The following is a 21136-nucleotide window of genomic DNA, read 5'->3' on the forward strand; positions in this document are numbered from 1 at the left end:
TCAATCACAAGATCAGCTCACAACCAGGAGGGAGGGAAACAGACCCCACCTCTTGATGGAAGTAGCTGCAAAATCACATTGCGAAGGGACATGCCTGGAGATGGGAGGAATTTGTGGCCGTTTTTAATGGATAATTTATTATGTCCTTTTAACACTGAAAACAACTCTGTGAACAACCTCTATGCTACATCCGTTGTCCGTGTTGGTAAGTGAACTATCTGCTGTCCCTTCGTTGCCCAGCGTCCGTCTAAGCTGCTGTGAGCCTGGTTGTGAACCTACACGTGCAGGGCGGGCCGCTCAGTGTGGGCCGCCGCTGTGGACACTCCAAACCGTCGCGGCGCCCGGAGAACTGACGCATGTGCACGGGGACCGTCACACACACCCCGGGAAGCTGGGGACTCTGTGTCCAGGATGCCTCCGGTAACGTTTCAGACCCAGACGGTGAGGTGGGGCCGCACGCGGGTTTCCCGCGCAGCTCGGAGGCGGTGATGGGTCCGTTGGTTTTCTGGGGCTGAGCACCTGCGTCGTCGGCGCCAGCCTCAGGCCCCGCGGGCCCGCGTGGCGAGCGTCCCACCCAAGCCCAGAGCCGCGGAGAAACTAAGGTAAGGGAACGGGTGCCAAGACAGATTTTCCACGGAAATACTAAAAAAAACAACCTGATTTCCTGCAGTTAACAAATCAGACATAGTACTTTTCAGCGGTTTTATAATTTCTGTGCGCACGTGGAGCCTGGGCCTGAGTCTCTGGCGACTGTGAGCAGGTGTCCTGGCGACCGCCAGGAGGAGGTGGCTGCAAAAGCGCGGGGGCTGGCCCTGCAGGAGGCTCCCGGGTGATGAGGTCACAGCGGCTCGACAGCACCCCCCCCCCCAAGGGTCTCCCCACCGCTCCCCTGAATTCGCAGAGGCGGCCGCAGCTGGCGCGGTAAAAGTGCTCCAGGTGAGGCTCGAACTCACAACCTCGGCATCGCCCACCGGCCACTGTCTTATAAGTACCGCGCGCTAACCGATTGCGCCACTGGAGCCGTGCGGGAGTGGGGCAGCGGAGGTGGTGTTAATATATGCTTCCGGCCGAAGGCGGCGCCCGCTGCGGAAGCGGGTCGTGCGAGGGAGGCTTCCAGCCGCGGGCGGAAGCCCGGTCCCGGATCCCCGGGGCCGCCGTCGCCGCGGAAGCTGGAGGCTGAGGGTCGCGGTTCCCTGCTCTCGTCCCCGCGGCTTCCCTACACCCAAGCTGGGATTGGAAAGCACTTGAACGACAGGTCACATCGGTCCAAACGGCCACGTGCGACGCAGACTCCGTACCCTCGGAGGAGCGCCCCCCCCCCCCCGCTCCGCCCCCAGGAGCGAATTCCACCTGCGTTTCCAGCTGGGGGTGTCCGCGGGCCTTCCTCCCGCGCCCGGACACCTGCCCTCCTGACCCCTTGCCCCTGTGCTCTAACCCCACGATGTTAAGACACTTTCCTACCCCAAAACCTTCGGAGAGCTAATATTTCCTTCAGGAAAAACACTGTTTTGCAAATACACAGCTGCAACCCGGGCTAAGGAGATGCAGGAAACCATGTGATAATTCCGCGAGAATTTTTCTAAGGTCTCACATGCAAACCCATTGTTTCCATGTGTTGTAGCTCATTTCAGACTTTGTTCTCTGAAGGTTTTCCTTGGAGTATTTTTGGAGTAGGCAAGGCTGTAACTACACACACACACACACACACACACACACACACACACACACACTCATACATACCCACATACGCATTTATGTATTTTTTAATTGGAAAAATTATTTCTGCACTTCTAATACATAGTATTGTGCAGGAAACAGTCTCGCATACATATCTGCAGTAACTGTCACATACTCTGTTTAGACGCAAAGCACCATGGGTAAAGCTGACCATCCGTCCAGAGCTCTCTACTTATGGGATCTCGCTTTCCAATTTTACATTAATTTTTAAAAGTCAGAAGTGTTATCTCCAAAAAACGTGAAAAGAACTGTAAAAAAGTAATCACTTTATTCAATATTACAGTTGTAGAAATGAATGTATTTTCTTTAAGAAATGAAAAACGAGAGAACCTGGCTGGCTCAGGTCACGATCTCAGGGTTTGTAAGTTCGAGCCCCAACATCAGCTCTGTGCTGACAGCTCAGAGTCTGGAGCCTGCTTCAGATTCTGTGTCTCCCTCTCTCTGCTCCTCCCCTGCTCCCACTCTGTCTCTCTCTCAAAAATAAATAAATGTTAAAAAAATTAGAAGTGAAAAACTAAAAAGGGGATGCCACTTAACCTGGTTGGGACATCAGTATGGTCCAGCAGGAAGAAGTACTGTGATGAGTTTGGTCTCTCTGACACCAAGAGGACATTCCAGCTCAGGCTTGAACACGCTCCGGTATTCTCAGTGGACAAAGGGTTCACTTCACTGCTGCTTTCCATTCTTTTCCACATTTCACACCAGAAGGTTGGAACAGCCTTTAAAGACTTTGTTAACAGGAGCCAATCCAATGTCCACTGATTTCTTCTCAAAAGGCATTTTAACTCATCAGATAGCCCAGCAGTTTCTTTCTCATGAACACTCTAGCCATGACAAAACTCAACAGGACACAGACGAATCCAATGAGTTAGAAGAAGACATCTACTGAGTGTGGGAATGTTTGGTGCATTTGATCCGTCCAGGATTGTGAAACCTGAGTCCGTCATTGTAAACAGGAATCTGGATGCGAGTCCTTCCACAACATATTGTCCATTAACCCCGTAGGCCAGGAAAGCTACTGGTCTCTGACACCCATGTTCATCTGTCATACAGCCAACACTTGGAGGTTCAGCAATAACACCATAAATTATTCTTCCAGTGATGAGGAACTAAGAACCACCAGAGCGTACACAGTCATGGCCAACAGCATGTGCACCCAGGGTGGCGTCTTCAGCTTCAGCGGTGCAGCGGTGGGGGGGGGGGGGGGGGATGCAGATTTGAGCTCTAAGAACAGGACTCAGTACAAAGTCTCCATGTTGGTGGTGGCAGGAGCGGCTCCTGACCTGCTGTATTATTTTGTTTTTATTTAGCACTATAACATAAACTATTTCCCGTGATGGGCAAGCTGAAGGAAGCACTTATATAGTCCTTGCTATTGGGTTGGACCTGTTACTCCATGTTATTACACATTTGCACAATGTTCAGTCCATCCACTGATATACCACAGTTTAACCAATGCTGCCGGATGTCTTTCCCTGTTTTCTGATGAAGAGAATATTTGGTGCTGAGGTACATTTTACAGTGTAAGGACCAGCGCTCCAGAACAGAGACTGTCTTTCCTTCTGATCCCTTGTCTTCTCTTCCTGGGAATAGCCCAGCCTGAGCTAAAGAGCTAGCTCGGGACTTGGTCCTGGGGAAGGGCCAAACGTCTGACCAACCCATTGGCCCCCTCTTGTCTCTGACCCCAAAACCATAAACATTGTCTTCTGAGTAGGAATGTGGCCTTCCTAGCTGAAAAGTCAGTCTCTGACCCTTCCCAAAGGATCGATGTCCTTAACTCTAAACAAATGTAGATGTTCTCTGAGCCAGGTCTGGGGATAAGATGATAGTGTTGGGATGTACAGAAAGTGTAATGAGTCAAGGATAAGATTTTATTATGGTGTTCAGATGATTTTTTTAAACTAATGATTCCAAAAAAGGTCATAGTACATCTCATTTTCCACATATTTCTTTAAAGAGTCACAGGGTGTAAATTAATGTTTTCTAACAAAGATACCACATCAGGTGCAATGGTTTCAATTAGGGCTATTCCTCGGCGTAGATCGTGGTAGATAGTCCACTGTCATTTTCCAGACTCTTTCTTTTACTCTTTGTAGGGAAGAAACTGGTGCATTAAGTGGAGACACTATAGGGATCCCAATTGTGCATCCATTTTGGCCCATCTGTCACGGTCCCTGGGAGGATGGTTTCCATTCACCTGAATGGCTTCATTTACTGGCCCAGCTGGGAACTGGGGAGTCAGCCTCAGGCCTTCCTCTCGGCTTCTACTGTGATAGTTCCTTAGACCACATGCCAAGAAGTCAATGTAGTGGTTATGCCAACTCCCACAAATACCATTCTAATTGTACATTTGGGGACAGGAGAAATTTCCGCCCCATGGATCCATGGCCTTAGTGGATGAACCAGCCCTGGGCCAGGACTCCATTTGCTGCCTGGACCCTGTAGCCTCCATTCTAACCAGGGGCCATGATGACACAGTGGGCCTTCTAGTATCAATGTCCAGTTGGACCTTATTTAAAACAGTCCTTGAAATGTAAGGGTGTTTCTCTTTCTTGAGTTTATGGCTGCTGAGTGAATGGTCACAAGTCCCTTTAGGGAAGGAATGGGGAAATTATATTCTCTATATTTGTGGTGCTGTTGCAGGGTCCCACTTCCCCAGGACTTGGCTTTTCCTCTGGTTCAAGATCAGAGCTGAGCAAGGTATGCTGATTTTGTTTTTAATTGGGGCTGCTGCCCTCAGTCTACTGGTTATGTATTCTAGGTTCTTCTGATTATGCAGACAATGATACCTTGTTGGCTGTTCATCTCCCTTGCTTCTAGGGATGCCATGTTCTATTAATCATCTCCGACACTCTACAGAGTTGCCTGCCCCCACCCCCACCACCCCCCACACAGATTCTGATGTATGAGTGCCGCCATCTCTGGCCCGAATCATTTCAGGATCCTATAATCCGCATCGTTAACAGCGAGGCCACTTCTGTAGCAGAATCTCTCATCAACCACACTCACCACACACTTCTCCGTGATCCTGCACATTCTTTTTTATGTTTTCAAACTCCTGCAATACTTTGTCTTCAGTGACTTTCCAGCATTACTTTTCGGAGCTTTTGATCCTTCCTTTGTGTCATTAGACACAATAGTCCTGGCATTTCTACCACATTTGATGAGGGCCATTTCTTTGTCCAAACAGGAGAATCCTAACGGTGTGTTGGTGCTTGCCAATGTGTAAAACCTCTGCACTTGGTGAAAATGCTCCAATATCCATGAACTCTCTTTCAGCTAACTTTGTGTTTCATGCCCCTTGATCAGGAACCCTTGGAATCTAATTCTTTTTGGGCGGATATTGAATGGGTGTTTGGCAGAGCACCAGCCTCTGCATTATCACCAAGCAAGAAGGATGTGCTTACCCTTAATAAGGAGGGCTGGGGTCTTGGAAAGTCTGGGGATTTAGATGTTCTAATGCATCCAACCAGATGTATCCATCCAATGCCTCAAGGTTCTATTCTTTTCCAATCCAGGCCATGTGACTTGAGCATAGGAGATGATCTGGTTTGAGGATTTAACCTTCTTTGAAGTCCTACTATTCCTACGATTAAGTCTTGAACCTGAACCCTTGCTCTTTGTGCTCTTGAGTTGCAGGATATGAGAAGTTCTTTATCTCCTCTTGGGGAGGCACTCTGGTTTTCACAGTTAGCCTTTATCTGGTGAGAGGTCACCCTCAGCCTTTAAGCATCTCCCTCCAAAGCATCAATTTCTTCTCAGAACAACCTTAAAATTGCCTTAAAATTATATCGCCTCAAAAGTACCACTCTCTCACATTTCTCAAGTGCCTGATCCATCACATTCACCAGCACATGGAACTACCAGTGTGACTGCCTTGTGCATGTTTGGTGAGAGTTGTAAAAACTGCACCTGCTGGTCTGTATTCTGGCTGTTTGTGCTCCCCCCACCCCCCACACTGCCAGCCAGATAGCAGACAGTTCAGCTTCAAAACTCTCATCTATCATCTATCTATCTATACATATATACATCTATATATGTGTATATATGGGGCACCTAGGTGACTCAGTCTGTTGAGCATCCAACTTCGGCTCAGGTCATGATCTCATGGTTTGTGAGTTTGAGCCCTGCATCGGGCTCAGAGCCTGGAGCCTGCTTCGGATTCTGTGTCTCCCTCTCTCTGCACCTCCGCTGCTCCCACTCTGTCTTTCTCTGTCTCAGAAACAAGTAAAGACTAGAAAAAAAATTTTATTAACTCTCATTTTAGCATCTTATTTCTCAGATCCCCTTTGGTTACCTGTAGGGACTCAAAGATGGAGATCTGCATTCAGAGTTTACTGGAACACTACTTCAGGGTCAACACAAAGGCATCAGACCCTCGGGGGGGTCCGCAGCTAGGACGGGCCCTTCAGAGCTGTCCCAAGTTGGGAAGTCAGGTCTTGTCTTTTATACCCTCCGCTGACTGTAATTGGATACAAGCTGCCCCTGGAGAGGGGACATGGCTTTGACCTGAGACAACTCCTAATCAGGGGTGACAGTTCAGAGCCACCAGGTGACAACCTTCCAAGGATCTGGGAGGACAGTTCCTTCTAGGCAAGGGGTTAAGGTAATTTGGGAAACACACCATCTCTGGTAGTTACAGTGAGAAAGAACAGAGAGATGAGACAAGTTTGAGCACAGGACAAGGTATAAAAACCACCCCAGTGATGCCAGGTGCTGCAGAAAACATTTTATTGGGACAGGACAGGGCTGGCTGTGATGCTGAGGAACGTAGGATGGAGAGAGGAAAGCCCATCCTTCCAAGGGCGCCTGGCCCGGGTGTCGTAGCCTGAGTGCACTAGAGGTCAGACCCTAGGAAAGTTTCTGTAGGATCTAAGTGAGAGAGAGGCTCTGGAGATGCCCCTCCCTTCATGCGAGGCAGTCCCCTGCTCCCACTCCACCTCAGGGCTCCTAAGCCGGAATGACAGGTCGGTGTGCATGTGGGACGGTGGGTGTCACGGGTGAACGATGATCTGAAAAGACTTGGGAACTGACAATGCGTGTTTGTCCTTAGGGGAGGGAAAATGTTATGAGGTGGAACCCAGACTGTGTGCTACCACCCCACTGTTCTTTCTACACCTGTCGGGTGGAGAGAGCAGGGGCAACGTGGTGTCGAGGAACGCACTTCTCCAGGATTCTGTGGCAGACTGACCCATCCTCACGGAAGGCTGATGTTCCCTTGACGGATAGGAGTGATGCCATCTGTAACAGGCGTCTGAGGATGTAGGGTTTCCAGTGTTTTGTGCTTCTCCCACGTCCGTACTCGTACAAGGAGAAACAGCAGCAGCCTTCTGAGCATCAATCTACTTGGTAGGGAGGGGGAACTTTGGCAGGATAGAGTGATTGAGTCGAGTGGAGGCCATTTAGGAAGACAGCGTAGGGAAATACGGAATTTTTTTTTTTTTTTTAATTTTTTTTTTCAACGTTTATTTATTTTTGGGACAGAGAGAGACAGAGCATGAAGGGGGAGGGGCAGAGAGAGAGGGAGACACAGAATCGGAAACAGGCTCCAGGCTCTGAGCCATCAGCCCAGAGCCTGACGCGGGGCTCGAACTCACGGACCGCGAGATCGTGACCTGGCTGAAGTCAGACGCTTAACCGACTGCGCCACCCAGGCGCCCCGGGAAATACGGAATTTTTAAAAAACAGGTCTTCAGGTAAGAAGCAGGATGGCTCCCGCCCCACACGCGGGATTCCTATTTCGTTTTTGGCTGCTTCAGGTACTCCAGGATGTCCGATCTGACGGTGCTGATGGGAGCCTGGTGGAACCAGCGCATGACAGGGACCCCGTTGGGCCCCACCAGGAACTTCTCAAAGTTCCAGCGGATGTCGTGGACCTTTACCGGCTCCCAGGATATGTGTCTGAAAGAGCCCAGCACCTCAGAGGGGTGAGGGCAGGAGAGCTGGAGCAGAGAAGGAACAGAGAAACATCATTCCTGCTACTTTCGCCCACGGGGAATCCGCCCCTCCCATGCCTAGATACTCTGATTTCCTGTGATTCTCAACAACTCTGATTGCCACCATGCCAACCATCAAGACAGCTGTCGGGGGGCGCCTGGGTGGCTCAGTTGGTTAAGCGTCCGACTTCGGCTCAGGTCATGATCTCGCGGTCTGTGGGTTTGAGCCCCGCATCTGGCTCTGGGCTGACAGCTCAGAACCTGGAGCCTGTTTCGGATTCTGTGTCTCCCTCTTTCTCTGATCCTCCCCTGTTCATGCTCTCTCTCTCTCTGTCTCAAAAATAAATAAATGTTTTAAAAAAAAAAATTTTTAAGATGGCTGTCAGTATTACAGGAAGAGTCTGTTCCCCCCTCCTGCTCCCCGGTGACCCTGTGATCACACAGCCATGCTGCTGTGGGTAAGACACGTCACCTCTGTGGCTGTCAGTTTTCTGTTCTGCAAAGTGAATGGCTTAGATTAGAATGTGCTTCTCCAGGTCTCAGGGTTCCTGGGCCAGAAGCATCTCACAAATATCTTTGGGACCAACATGGAGTTCCAACATTTTGTTTCATCAAATAACAAAACCTTTCAGAAACATCATCACTTCATCATTTAATTTAAAAAAGGTTACTGTAAGAATAAATTCTATATACATCCTAATCTGAGACTAACGGGAAACTCTATAAGTCAGTTGAGTTTCCGAAACCCTCCTTACACTGTCTTGTTTTCTCCCATTTGCTGAGACTGTATAAAAATCGCAATGTGAGGCAGTGCTGCCTAAAAGTGGCCTCCAGTTCTCTGTACCTAAAAGTCAGCGTTTTAGCAAAGGCACTTATTAACCTGTTGATTTCTACGTCTCCCTCTCCAATACTAACCCATCAAGGAGTAGGGACTGTGTCTTCTTTTTATCCGTATTGTTTAGGAAACTGCCTGAGACTCCGCAACTGTACCTTGAATGAATGAATTCACCACGCAGGCTGGTCCTCGGAAACACTGTCATTCTACACAGCGCTCTCCGTCACCAAAGCCAGAGCCTCATAAATGGACAAATGAAACCCCGATCCCTCTGCTGAGCCGGAGATCTCTTGCAAAGATCTCATCCCGTTTGCGGGCATGAGACCCTTTTCCACCACATCAGTTGTAAGGAAGGGAAGAGGGAAGAAGAGGTTTGGGTCAGTAACTCACTCACCTTCAAGAAGCTGAAGACTTTCTGTTCTGTTTTGCCATTCACATCCCCTTTCTCAAAAAGCTGGAAATTCGGTACATATCCTCTCCCTGGACGCACATACCTGCAATGACTCACAGTTGCCAGAGAGCTCCAGAGTGTAGGAGAGAAGGCTGTGGGGGGCCCCGGGGCTGGGGGTCATGGGAAGGGCAGGAAGAAGGGCAGATACAGAAAACAGGGCCCGGGGAAATAAGGCCATTCTTTTTTTTAATTATTATTATTTTTCAATATATGAAGTTTATTGTCAAATTGGTTTCTATACAACACCCAGTGCTCATCCCAAAAGGTGCCCTCCTCAATACCCATCACCCACCCTCCCCTCCCTCCCACCCCCATCAACCCTCAGTTTGTTCTCAGTTTTTAAGAGTCTCTTATGCTTTGGCTCTCTTCCACTCTAATCTCTTTTTTTTTTTCTTCCCCTCCCCCATGGGTTTCTGTTAAGTTCCTCAGGATCCACATAAGAGTGAAACCATATGGTATCTGTCTTTCTCTGTATGGCTTATTTCACTTAGCATAACACTCTCCAGTTCCATCCATGTTGCTACAAAGGGCCATATATCATTCTTTTTCATTGCCACGTAGTACTCTATTGTGTATGTAAACCACAATTTCTTTTTTTTCTTCAATATATGAAATTTATTGTCAAATTGGTTTCCATACAACACCCAGTGCTCCTCCCAACAGGTGCCCTCCTCAATGCCCATCACCCACCCTCCCCTCCCTCCCACCCCCCATCAACCCTCAGTTTGTTCTCAGTTTCTAAGAGTCTCTTATGCTTTGGCTCTCTCCCACTCTAACCTCTTTTTTTTTTTTTAATAAGGCCATTCTTCACGTCAGGCTCCCTGATTCACGTAACTTGTCTCTGTTCCACAACCTGAGCCTGTGCCCCTGCACTGCTTCTGTTCCAGCTCCTTCTGTGGTCCTGGTCCTCTGCGGTTCATCCACACCTCATTCCCAGGGAGAAGGAGAGTGTCCACGTCAGGGGAGGACAAAGTTGATGTCGGTGTAACCCACCCCCGACCCAGGAAGCCTCTTGTGAGCATGCCCCGCAGACTGAAGAAAGGTGGGCAGAGGCCTCCTGTGGGCCCAAGCAGGCACTCACTTCAGCCCCGGAAGGATCTCCGAGTTCTCTCCTGGTTCCTGGTTCCCAAACTGGTTGCAGGGAAAGCCCAGCACGACCAGGCCCCAGGGCTTCAGCTCGTCCTGAAGTGCGTTCAGTTCTGTGGGAAGAGAAGAGACCGTCTGGTGGCCTGGCCGGAGACTCTGCCTCGTGTAGAGAAAGATCTATGGAGCCACCCATTTTACAGAGAAGGAGACAGAGGCTCAGGGAAGGAAAAGCCTCTAGCTGGAAAGACCTTTAGTGACAGGGCTGGAGTTACCTGCTGGAGCTCCAGACACGCATTCAAAAGCCCTTTATTATAGGGTAATATTTCCCCAATCTGTGGCACATCAGGATCAGCGGAGGGCCCTTCCTGAAAAGCAGGGATGCCCAGGTCCCATCCCAGAGAACTCTCTGGCCCTTCTTCTGAGCTGGCCCCCAGTCATCTTTACTCTTCAAAACCTCACCAGGTTACTATGGATTGTGACAGGTGTGACTGCTTATGGACAGTGCACGCAGGGGTTACTTAATGGGTTCGGTTTCAGTCTGGCAGGATGAAAAAGTTCTGGAGGTTTGTCTCCAGATCTGTGAGTGTGAACACACTTAACATTACTGGTCAGCACAACTTGGAAATGGTTACCAGTGTAAATTTTATGTTATATCTTTTGTTAACCACAACTAAAAAAAAAATGTTTGCCTTCCCTGGTTGGTTAATTGCAGGACTGAATCTTTCTTTCTTTCTTTCTTTTTTAATTTTGATGTTTATTTTTGAGAGACAGACATAGAGTGTGAGCAGGGGAGGGGCAGAGAGAGAGGGAGACACAGGATCCGAAGCAGGCTCCAGACTCTGAGCTGTCAGCACAGAACCCGATGCAGAGCTTGAGCCCATGAGCCAAGAGATCATGACCTGAGCCAAAGTCAAGAGGCTCAACCGACTGAGCCACCCAGGTGCCCCAATCTTTCTTTCTTTCTTTCTTTCTTTCTTTCTTTCTTTCTTTCTTTCTTTCTTTCTTTCTTTCTTTCTTTCTTTCAAGAAAAAGACACAGATGACAATAATGGGCTTCTCTCCTCTGTACAGACTGGGTCCCCTGGGTGGAGCAGGAAATAGACCTGATGGGCAGAGAGAGCCAGAGAAACTCCAAGCCCAGCTTCCCGGTGTTCTTCAACATCCTCAGGATGTTCTACGTCAGTCCTCACCGACATGCCGGAACACACGAGCCTGCACCTGCCTCCTTCCACTGTCTTCCCATCCTTTGCTCAGATTTTTGTCATCAGCTTCTTTGTTAACCCCTTTCTGGGCTAGATGGCTTCAGTGCCCTGACAGACACTAGCCGGTCCCACGAAGATTCTCCACAACCAACTGGTCAACAGGAGCCTCCTCTTAGTCCTTTTCTTTCCTCCCTCCCTCCTTCCTTCCTTTCTTCTTTCCTTCCTTTCTTCTTTCCTTCCTTTCTTCTTTCCCTCCCTTTTCTTTTCTTTCTTCTTTCCTTTTTCTTTATGAACTAGAGATTGGCTTCCTGATTCCATACGGTTCCCCAGTACCTCTCCCCACATCCTTCTTACCTGTCTTCAGTCATCGTACGTGATCACTTGCTCTGGGAAAGAGACAATAAATTAGGAATCCCATCTTCCAGCCCTTGGGAAACTATTCCTTGGTTGCCTTGTCTGTTCTGTACAGAGTGGGAACTGAATACATGAATTTTTAAAGTCACCGTAAACTGGCAAAATGAATTATGGTCCAATAGAGTGTCATTCAGTCTTTAAAAAGAATGAGGAGGTGGTCTGAACTCTAAAGTACTTTAGTGGGATGCCTGGTTGGCTCAGTCAGTAGAGTGGGTGACTCTCAGTCTCAGGCTTGTGAGTTCAAGCCCCACATTGGACATGGGGCCTACTTAAAATAAATAAATAAATAAATAAATAAATAAATAAATAAAGTACTTTATTAAAACAAAAAGCAAAGTGACAAGCAGTATTTACATTATGTTACAATGGTGGGGGCAGAAAAAAGAATTTGCAGATTCTGTAAACATAATACCGGTCATCTAGAGAGAGGGGGACAAGGAGCTGGAAAGACTTCTTCTCACTCCAGACTTGATTCCTAGAATTTGTGAGCCTTGTGAACATGTTACCTATTCAAAACACAACATAATCAAAAACAACAAAAAACGAAACCCTTATTACTTCAAACATAAGAAGTGCCTCTATTTCTGGTTAAAATCCATCCTGTTCATTATTCACCGGCTTTGAAACCACACGGCCGAAGATACGAGAAAGATGAAATCGCTCCCTGAGTAACGTACAGAGACGGGGAAACCACGTCCAGGAGACCCTGAGGTGCAGCCGGATGACTCGCCTCTACCCCCACCTGCTGGGCCAGCTCTCCGAACAGACAGAGCTGCAGCCCATCCCCGCCGCCTCTGCCTTAGCAAGTTACCCTGGAAAAGTCTCAAAAACATCAATCTGTCTCGTATTTACCAAGACTTCTGGAATCTGCGCCGAGGCCCCGAGTCCTCAGATATATGTTAGTCTCCCGGAAATCTCAGGAGCAAAGCAGAGGCAGGATGTAGGGAAGGGCTCAGCAAACTTGTATAAAGACAGTGGACACCTTAGACTCTGCAAGCCGGATGGTCTCCATCCCTATAATCGTCAACTACTCAACCCGGCCTTGAGGCGTAAATCAGCCGCGGGCAGTATGGAAGCACATGGGCATGGCTGTGTCCCAATAAAACTTTGTTCACAGAAGCAGGCTGACCAGATTTGACCCGTGGGCCATTGCTTGCTGGCTCCTGACATGAGGGAATGAAGTCCCTGGGTCGTGAGGATCTACTTCAAGGCGTAATTAGAATGTAATCCTACTTATGATTTAGAACATGCTGAGCAGGACACTGTAATCCCAAGGACAGTGGCTCTGAATTCTTACCAGGATACTGAGCTGTCAGACCGCAGTAGGTGGCCACGTTGACGAAAAGGACGTGCTTGCCCGCGTACTGCTTGAACTGAATGTGTTCCTTTCCATTAAGAGTGAGGGCGTCATATTCGTAGATGGTGCCTTTCACATCGTTGTAGCAATCCATCTGGAAGATTTTTAAAAGGATAATATTAGTAACGGTTCCTAACACCTGTGAAATCTGCCCGCGCACTCAAACGGTAACGGCTGCATGAACCGAAAACGAACCAGCAGACAAACAGGGCTTTTCTGAGGCGTCCACGACACGATGGAAACTTATGTCTTGTGACTGGACAGCCAATGGTGTTTGAGCGGCAGGCAGTCATGTCCCCTCCCGCCATCCTGGCAGAGGTAGGGCGCCGGGAAACGTGCCGGGATGAGATGAAAAGAGCAGAGGTTCACGAAGCAAGGGAGGCCGAAGAGAAAAGCTCGCTGCCCTGTGTGCTTCTGTGGAAATGAGGCTTCTTGCTGGTTCTGGACTGAAGGTGTCCCGCCTAGACTCTCCCACAAAGGGCAGGTGTGGGATGGCTTATGTATCTGAGGACGGCCTGGTCACCTCTGTAACTTTCCCGAGGCCTCCCGACTGCTTGCTCCACGCATCAGCGTGGTGTGGAAGGAACTCCGGCCTGGGCATCCAAAGCCAGCTCTGCTCCCCAGTTCCCTGTGAACCCGGGCCGTTCTCACCCTTGACCTTCAGTTCCCCTGCGGGTAAGACGAAGACATTCATCTAGAGTCCCATCAGCTCTTCAAGCGGCCTTCCAGGTTTTACCTTCTAGAACCTAACGTCAGCCCTGCTTGGGATACTTCTGTCCCTCACGTCTCTCTTGCTCGTGTGATGGTTTTACAAGCCACCACCGTGACGCTCCTTCTGTAGCTCCCAGCAGAGGACAGCGAGAGCCCAAGACCATCTGCTGGTGCCGCGAACATCTGTCCAGCAGCACCTGCTCTCACATAATCAGCCCCCCACCGCATCGTGCTCCAGGAATCGAATTCTCGCCTTCATCACTGGCTGCGTCTGTCCTGTTCCTCCCCGGATCTTCTGAGCATACTTGAGCAGGATTCTATGTGACACAAATAAGTTCCATATAACAGAAATACTTCGTACATGACATTCTCGCTGCCCGATTTTAGGTTGAATTCCTCTACAAGGCAGATCTCACCTTATTCTTCCCCCACTCTTTTCTTGTAGAGTCCACGAGGGACCCAAAGGGTCTGGACTCCACAGTGCTCATCAGCACAGCCTCACAGAATCCAGGGAGTGTGCAAAGGAAGCTTACCAAGCCTCATGGCGAGACAAAGGCAGAGAGGAACTGGTCAGAGAAAGGGGAGAAGGACGAAATGCGATAAGGAAGGTCCAGATTTAAAGTAGGATTAACCCAGACTCCCTGGAAATCCAAGGGACTAGAGAGGATTTTAGCCAGCCAGCCAGCCAGCCAGCACCGGTCCTGATGCCACACGAACAAAACCGGACTTTCTCCAACCTTCTTGGCCAGCTGCTGCTCTCACTAGCACACCGGGCTGCAGGCCTCAGTCCCTGCCCCTGGTCAGAAGGCTGCCTCCTCTAAGCAGGCCTCTGCGCTTTCCCCTAAGTGCACAGAGACACACATGCCAGCAAAACTGAGAATGTTGTGTGAAAGCATCGATCTCCATGTCCATGGTGCCGGTGCCAAGCTGAACATTTTTCATGATTTGTTTTCTTCCCCCTTTGCTACCGCAGTGAAAATTAATGACAATCGTGTTGGGTACCAGGGTGTGGGGATTTAGAGACTCTGGACCTGGAGAGCCCTTTGCGGTACTTACTGCTGACACCCAGTGCTGTTTCCAACGTATCTAAGTCCACATGACAGGTCTATACCTCCAGACTCAGCTTTTCATTAAGCAAATTCTACAGCCCAGGGTCTGGGGCCTTCATACCCAACCAGGCAGCACGCAGTGACAGAAAAGCACATCAAGTCTCAAAAGTAGAGCGTTCTCTGGTCAATTTCAGAGCAGTAGGAAGATCTTTCCAGAGCTGCCTTTTACTGAGCACATCGCACGTGTCATAATTACTGTTCAGCCATCCACAAGGTAGACACTGTCACCCACGACTTCATAATGAGGTGGCAGAGGCTGACAGAGGTGAAGGGTGACCAAAAGTGATCCCCCCGCTACGGACGAGAGTTTGCTCGCCTCTCACTTCATGATCCCATTCTGCCTCCAAGTCACCTAGATCCCAGCTATCCATCCCTGAGCTGTCCTCCCACCACCACACACACACACACACACACACACACACACACACGTTGCCTCAATAAGGCAACGGAGCCATGAAATGGGACTAGACTGAGGCCAGAATCCAAGACTTGTTTCCAAATTCAGTTGTTTCAGTCCTCCAGTTATTTCTGCACGTGATTTATGCTTCTCTGGTAGCTCTGTGACTTTATCCGTCTGTAAAACTTCCACATTGATTCTTTCCTCCTCTTCGTGGGCATCCCACTGAGATGACTTAGCCCACGGTCTCCCCCAAACCCTGCCGCCCACTGTGATGCCCGCGCCAGCCTTGCCTGGGGCCCAGCTGAGGCCGATACTGACGTGGCTGGAAGGGTATCCAGGCGACCCTAAATGGAGATGGAGAGGAGCAAGGACCACAGTAAGGAGCCTCTTCCCTACCTAGATTCGGCTCAAGGAACACCGTTTATAGGACTGAAGAAGAGGCAAGAAGAAAAGAAAGGTTAATGGAAAGCACAAGAAGAAAGCAAGCGGAGGCGGGAGTCTTGCAAGAATGACTGACGCAAGACAGAAGGACAGAAGGGTGACTCTACCTTGGAGCCCCGCCCCGCCCCCTCTGGAGTTCACTCACCTTCACCTTCTCTGGGGGCTTGGGATTCGTGCACGTGACGCCAACTAGCAGAAGAGGGAAGAGGGAGGAGGCCGGTAACTGTGCCATCATCCTAGTGTGTGAGGTTCTGGTCTTGGAGGCTGGGATCTCCCGCACCCTGGCAGCCTTTTGACACACTAGCCAAGCATGTGCAGGCCAGTCGCAAGCCAGCGAGGGTTTCTAGGTCATTAAGCGGGGATGTAGAATTTAAACCACATCCTCACCCACACACCCCCCCACGTGCACTCAGTGCTCACCAGTGCCATGAGGGCCTGGGACTCATATAAATTCTGGCAGAATTATGAAAAGGTGAGGGCAAGGGCCCATGGTCCTTGAAGATTACTGTCTGCTTTAGCTGGGTGGAGGGTAGTGTCCAGATGCAGAGAGAGCCTCCCCAGCCTTGCAACAGAGTCACTGGAAACAGGACCACACACCCCAAATACCATTCGGGGTATCATGATTTGTGGACCACCGAGGGCCTCTCTAAGAGAGGTGGAAGGAAACTGGCCCTGAGGGAGGAAAAATATTTGCAATAAATGTGAAGGAAGCACATTAATATCTCATGCTACACCTGCCTTCGAGCGCTCCCAAATCAGTAAGAAAAAACAAGCAGCCCAACAGACACATGGGCGCCAGGCAGGAAACCAAATGGCATCTGTGCTGGGATACAACGTTCTCCTTCACCAATAATCAAAGACGTATAAATAAGAAAAGATGCATTCTGTGTTTATCAGATTGGCCACAGTTAAAAGGCGCGGAGGCACCTGCCTGGCTGTCGTCGGTCTGGTATGGGGGCGGGGGGGGGGGGGGTTGCACACCAGACGGGGGAGGGAGCCGCCAGCGGCTGCCAGTTTTCTGGAGGAGAATCTACCATTCTGAATGTGCTTCTTTTGAAAGTGCTCTTAAGGGGCGCCTGGGTGGCGCAGTCGGTTGAGCGTCCGACTTCAGCCAGGTCACGATCTCGCGGTCCGTGAGTTCGAGCCCCCCGCGTCAGGCTCTGGGCTGATGGCTTGGAGCCTGGAGCCTGTTTCCAATTCTGTGTCTCCCTCTCTCTCTGCCCCTCCCCCGTTCATGCTCTGTCTCTCTCTCTCTGTCCCAAAAATAAATGGAAAAAAAAGAAAAAAAATAAAAAATAAAAGTGCTCTTAATCTCCTGGAAGCCCCAGGGCCTGAGAAGGAAAATGGTAATGAGGCACGAATAAAAACGCTTTGCCTCTCAGCCAGCAGCTCTTGGTTTATCGAGTTCCCAACTGCTCGTCTCTGCTAAAACTGGGACTGGGTGAGGGATACAGGCCTGGATATTGCTGGATACCCCGCTTCAGTAACATATTTAACCCCACCCCACCTCCCCGGAGGCCTCCCAGCCTCCTTGTCCCTCTCGTGTACAATACGGTGCACTTCTGGATCCCAGGTGCTGAGGCCTGAGTGAGTCACACTCAATTCACAACTGCTTGTCCTTGCAAAGCCCCCTCTTGTTCTGTAGATTATTTACAGCCTTGATTTCCAAACCACATTCTCCAACCCCCCATCCTCATGGCTAAAATATGTTTCCTATTCCTGTGGTTTGTAATCCTGGAAAAAACTTGCACATTCCTCATCAGATTACTAGCCCCTTAAAGCTTAAAAAAAAACACTCACTTCCCCCCCGCCCGCCCCCCACCTTTGGACATCAGAATCAAGTGGTTGAGTTCATCAAACTCTTACATTCATGGCACTTTATCATCAGGCTGTACACTGATTGCCTTATTATATTAATTTAAAATGTTTTTTTCTTGTCTCCAATCCACCCCTATTTTCCGGCTCTCGGGAGGATGGGCAAGGAAACGATCGATCGTGCAGAGTGGCAGGTCGGGGCCCCAGACGACAGGAAGCCAAATAACTGAGACAAGGTGAAGGTTCGTGCAGGTTGGCTTTGAATCCCAAGTCGAGGGCGGGTGTCTGGGCTGGCCCTCGAGGACTAACAGGGAGACGTCGGGCTCTGGATTCCCCCCACACCTCTCTTCCCACAGCCTTCCCCACACAGGGTCTGTGGGCAGCTCTCTCTTCTACCCACCCCTCCCCACCCCCAGGGGGAAGTCCCTCTCAGCCAGCTTGTCGCCAACCCCCCTCCAGGTCCACACAAAGGGCAGCCTCCGCCTCCAAGTCTGATGGGGCTCAGTTCTTTGAGTCTGGGCATTCCTGAGCTCTCTTGGAAAATAGACGCTTTTGTTATCCCAGATTCCTCATCTCTCCTCCGAGGCCTCTAATCTGCTGGGGGATGGGGGGGGAAGCCCAAAACAATGACCTCTGACCCAGCCCCAAAGCTCCCACAGCCCGGTTTCCTGCCGTGTGAACCTCCGGACAGCAGACCTGACACCTGCCCCCCCCCCCCCCCCGCAGCCTCTGTCTCAGCTCAAGAACGATGGACATTAAAATATACAGCCTCAAAAATAATGTTTTGGTTACTTACCAATGTTTTCCATTCCTTTATCCTTCCCAAGATGTGTGACTTTGGGCAAGTTACCCTGTGTGCCTCTGGTCTTTGTTTATGAAGCTGGGAGAATAATACAAAGTTTACAGGGCTAATTTAAAAAAAAAAAAAAAAAGAGGAGATGATTCATTCAAAGTCTAAACATGACCTGGCCAAGGTAAACATCCAGTGTTGACTCAACTAAGAAACTGATGCACAAGTAGAAAACTCAGTTTACCCAAAGTCGTGGGAAATTGCTAACTGCTCCTCCATTGCTGTTATCAATTCCTTGCTCTCTTCACTATTTTCTCCTTGCTCAATGACTCGAGAGCAGAAGAGATTTCATCATAAACTCTGACTCAGTGGTGGGACTAAGTGGCCTAAAATCTCCACTGTTTGAGAATTCTGTCTGGGAGAAGAGAAATTTCCAGGGCTTGGGCTCCACGGTGGGAGGGCACTTCCTGTCACCATGGCGTCCCAGTCCACCTGCCCGTTCCAGCACCCCTGCCTCCTCCTCTTCCATCCACTGGAGCCACTTATCCAGTCCCTGTTGTTGCCTTTCCGGAAGGTGCAAATAACCCCCCTCTTGTCTTCTCTCTTCCAGGTTCTTCACTTCCTGCGGACCCCCGGCTGGCGACCCCCCCTCCACCGATAAAGAGACAGTAGGGTCAACCAGTTGAGCACAGCATCAAAACCGGCCTCTCCAGCGTGTACCACGCCTATCTGGACAGGCTCCCAGCCTCCTTCCCAGCACCCCCTCCTGCGATTCCCTGACTTCACACCAGCCGAATCCATCCAGTCTCTAAAACACACCTCTTTGCACTTATATTCTTGAACTTGGAGGTCAATTATTCTGAGTACTTTGGGATTCCACACCCCCCCCCAAATTATCTCTATGTTTCTTCCCACCTAGAAGACAAAGATGCAATTTTATCAGATTTTACCAAACAAGATTTTAGGTGGAAACGTTTGTAACCTGAGCCATAGAGTTAAGGCTGGAAACCTGTCCAGACCTAAACTGAACCATAAACTCTTCTCACTTTCTGACTTTAAAAATCCTACACTTGCCCGTAATCCATGATATTTAATACACAATGATGAAGTTTTAAGGTGATGGTGGGGTGGTCCAGAGCCAACAGCCAAGAAAGAATTCTTGAAGACATCTTTGGTGCAAAAAGGTGATTTTATTAAAGCACAGGGACAGGACCCGTGGGCAGGAAGAGCTGTCCTGACAGATAACTGATTATGTACCCTCAGGTTGGGAGGGGGTCAGGGGTAGAGTAAGTCTGTAAGGAATTTTGGAAGCAGGGTTTCCAGGACCTTGAGGGGCTGGTGTTGCTAGGGAAATGCCACTTACCACCGTTTAGTAAAACCTCAGTCACGAGACCCTTCAGATGTAGGGTGGGGTTGCATATGCTTGGAGTATGTTTGCCAGCATGTATCTCAGGGCGGTTAAGACAAAGGAAGTAGACTTGCAGGATCCTGGGGGGGTCAGGGTAATGTTAAGCCAAGGTTCCCTTTGCCCCAGCGAAGTGGCATCATTGAGGCAGCTGACCCCGTAGAGGGAGGTCATTCTATCAGTTTTAAGAACTTGTCGATGGGCTGTAGGCAGTAAGGGAATTTAATTTTTCATTTGCCTTAGTTTCCCACATCGCCATGGCAAGCACTTAAACCCCTTTCTTTTGTTCTTGGACAGCCAGGAGTGTTCAAGGAAACACATGTCCCACCTGGGGGGGTGGGGCGGGGGGAGGCTATAACCTGTACTGTGCCCTCAGCTCACCCCACACAGGGTGGCAGAAATCACTATGTCTCAACCACTGCCTACTTTTCCCATTCAGACTCCAACTTTTCCTTGAGCCAGGACTCCTTGGAGGAGAACTTTCTTGCCCAAGGTGACACAGCTAATGAGCGGCAGTTAAAACCTCCAGACTCCTCATCCTTACTTCTGTTACTGACTTGATCCTGCCTGAAAATCGACAGCAAGTTTCTTGTGTTTTAATTAAAAGCAACAGGAGTTTGGTTCCTTTGGTTATAAAGGAAACAGGTTCAACTTTTGCTCAGATGCTGTCCACCTCTTCATCCCAGATTCAAACCCAGCCTCTGCAACCCAGACCTGACATAGAGATTTTGGCCCCCATTTAGTTTTACATGAATATTTTCCCTGAATTAGATCATCTCTGTTGGCATCTGGGATCCCCGTTCAGACCTCCAGGATTTTCTTTACTCTGGGTGTTAAGTGTGAGGCATACGACCTATCCCTAAATCTGCAACTTTAAAATAATATTGCATATGTTTATGTAATATTTGTAGTTCACTGAAAGGGCGGGCCTACGCCAGCCGACTCCATCTTGTTCTGTGTCCTTCACCTTGACCACACCTCCTCCCCTTGAGTAAACCCTCCCTCACCTGCCTAACAGGACTCGGACCCTTCCCCAGGACCCTTCCCCAGCCAATCAGCTGAGGCCATAGCCATTACCTCACCAACTGCCCCCAGGCCCCAATAAAACCTTTGTCCTTTTGAAACTCGCTCTCTTTCCCTGGTATCTCACTGCTGCGTCGGTGCAGGTAGGGGATTGAGCTCGAGCTAGCTCGAATAAAGGCTCTTTGCTTTTGCATCGGACTCGGCTCCCTGGTGGTCTTTGAGGATCACGAATTCTGGGCATAACACACCAATGTCCTTCACATCGTTAATTCCATTTAGCCCTCCCAGTAAGCCGGTTAGGCAGATAGGACACGCATTCCTTGCTCGAATTTGCAATGGAAAAGTGAGGTTCAGACAGGGGACATGACTTGGCCAGTGTCAGAATAGTGTAGACCTAGACCAAAAGTTTGAGTTTTTATTTCAAA

General features: G+C 49.5%; 1 protein-coding gene and 1 non-coding gene across 4 annotated transcripts; both read right to left on the minus strand.

Annotated features, from left to right (window-relative positions):
• Window positions 1–928: 928 nt before the first annotated feature.
• TRNAI-UAU lies at window positions 929–1021 on the minus strand. Its single transcript is given in 2 exon segments — window positions 929–964; window positions 984–1021. It is a non-coding gene; the product is annotated as a tRNA-Ile (tRNA).
• A 5430-nt stretch (window positions 1022–6451) lies between these two features.
• Window positions 6452–16499, minus strand: GPX5 (glutathione peroxidase 5). Of its 3 annotated transcripts, none has more exons than XM_045058476.1 (6): window positions 15824–16499; window positions 12958–13111; window positions 10041–10158; window positions 8903–9002; window positions 7413–7679; window positions 6452–7169 (listed from the first exon to the last, which is right to left on the minus strand). In XM_045058476.1, the coding sequence occupies exons 1-5, from the start codon at window positions 15911–15913 to the stop codon at window positions 7473–7475; spliced, it is 669 nt and encodes a 222-aa protein (XP_044914411.1). In that variant the 5' UTR covers window positions 15914–16499; the 3' UTR covers window positions 6452–7169; window positions 7413–7472. The 3 variants fall into 3 exon arrangements, with proteins under 3 accessions (XP_044914411.1, XP_044914412.1, XP_044914413.1); XM_045058477.1 differs by lacking the exon at window positions 15824–16499 and adding an exon at window positions 14785–15754; XM_045058478.1 differs by lacking the exon at window positions 15824–16499 and adding an exon at window positions 13213–14778.
• Window positions 16500–21136: the final 4637 nt, after the last annotated feature.

Source organism: Felis catus, chromosome B2 (genome assembly GCF_018350175.1).
Source record: "Felis catus isolate Fca126 chromosome B2, F.catus_Fca126_mat1.0, whole genome shotgun sequence".
In the NCBI taxonomy this organism is placed as follows: domain Eukaryota; kingdom Metazoa; phylum Chordata; class Mammalia; order Carnivora; family Felidae; genus Felis; species Felis catus.

What these genes read in the sequence shown, in the direction of transcription:
- GPX5 (XM_045058476.1), bottom strand. Translation starts at nt 15,913, where the DNA reads ATGATGGCACAGTTACCGGCCTCCTCCCTCTTCCCTCTTCTGCTAGTT. An exon ending in AGCCCCCAGAGAAGGTGAAG is followed by an intron (nt 13,112 to 15,823) that starts GTGAGTGAACTC and finishes AAAATCTTCCAG; the next exon opens with ATGGATTGCTACAACGATGT. An exon ending in AAGTCTTCAGCTTCTTGAAG is followed by an intron (nt 7,680 to 8,902) that starts GTGAGTGAGTTA and finishes TCTCTGCTCCAG; the next exon opens with CTCTCCTGCCCTCACCCCTC.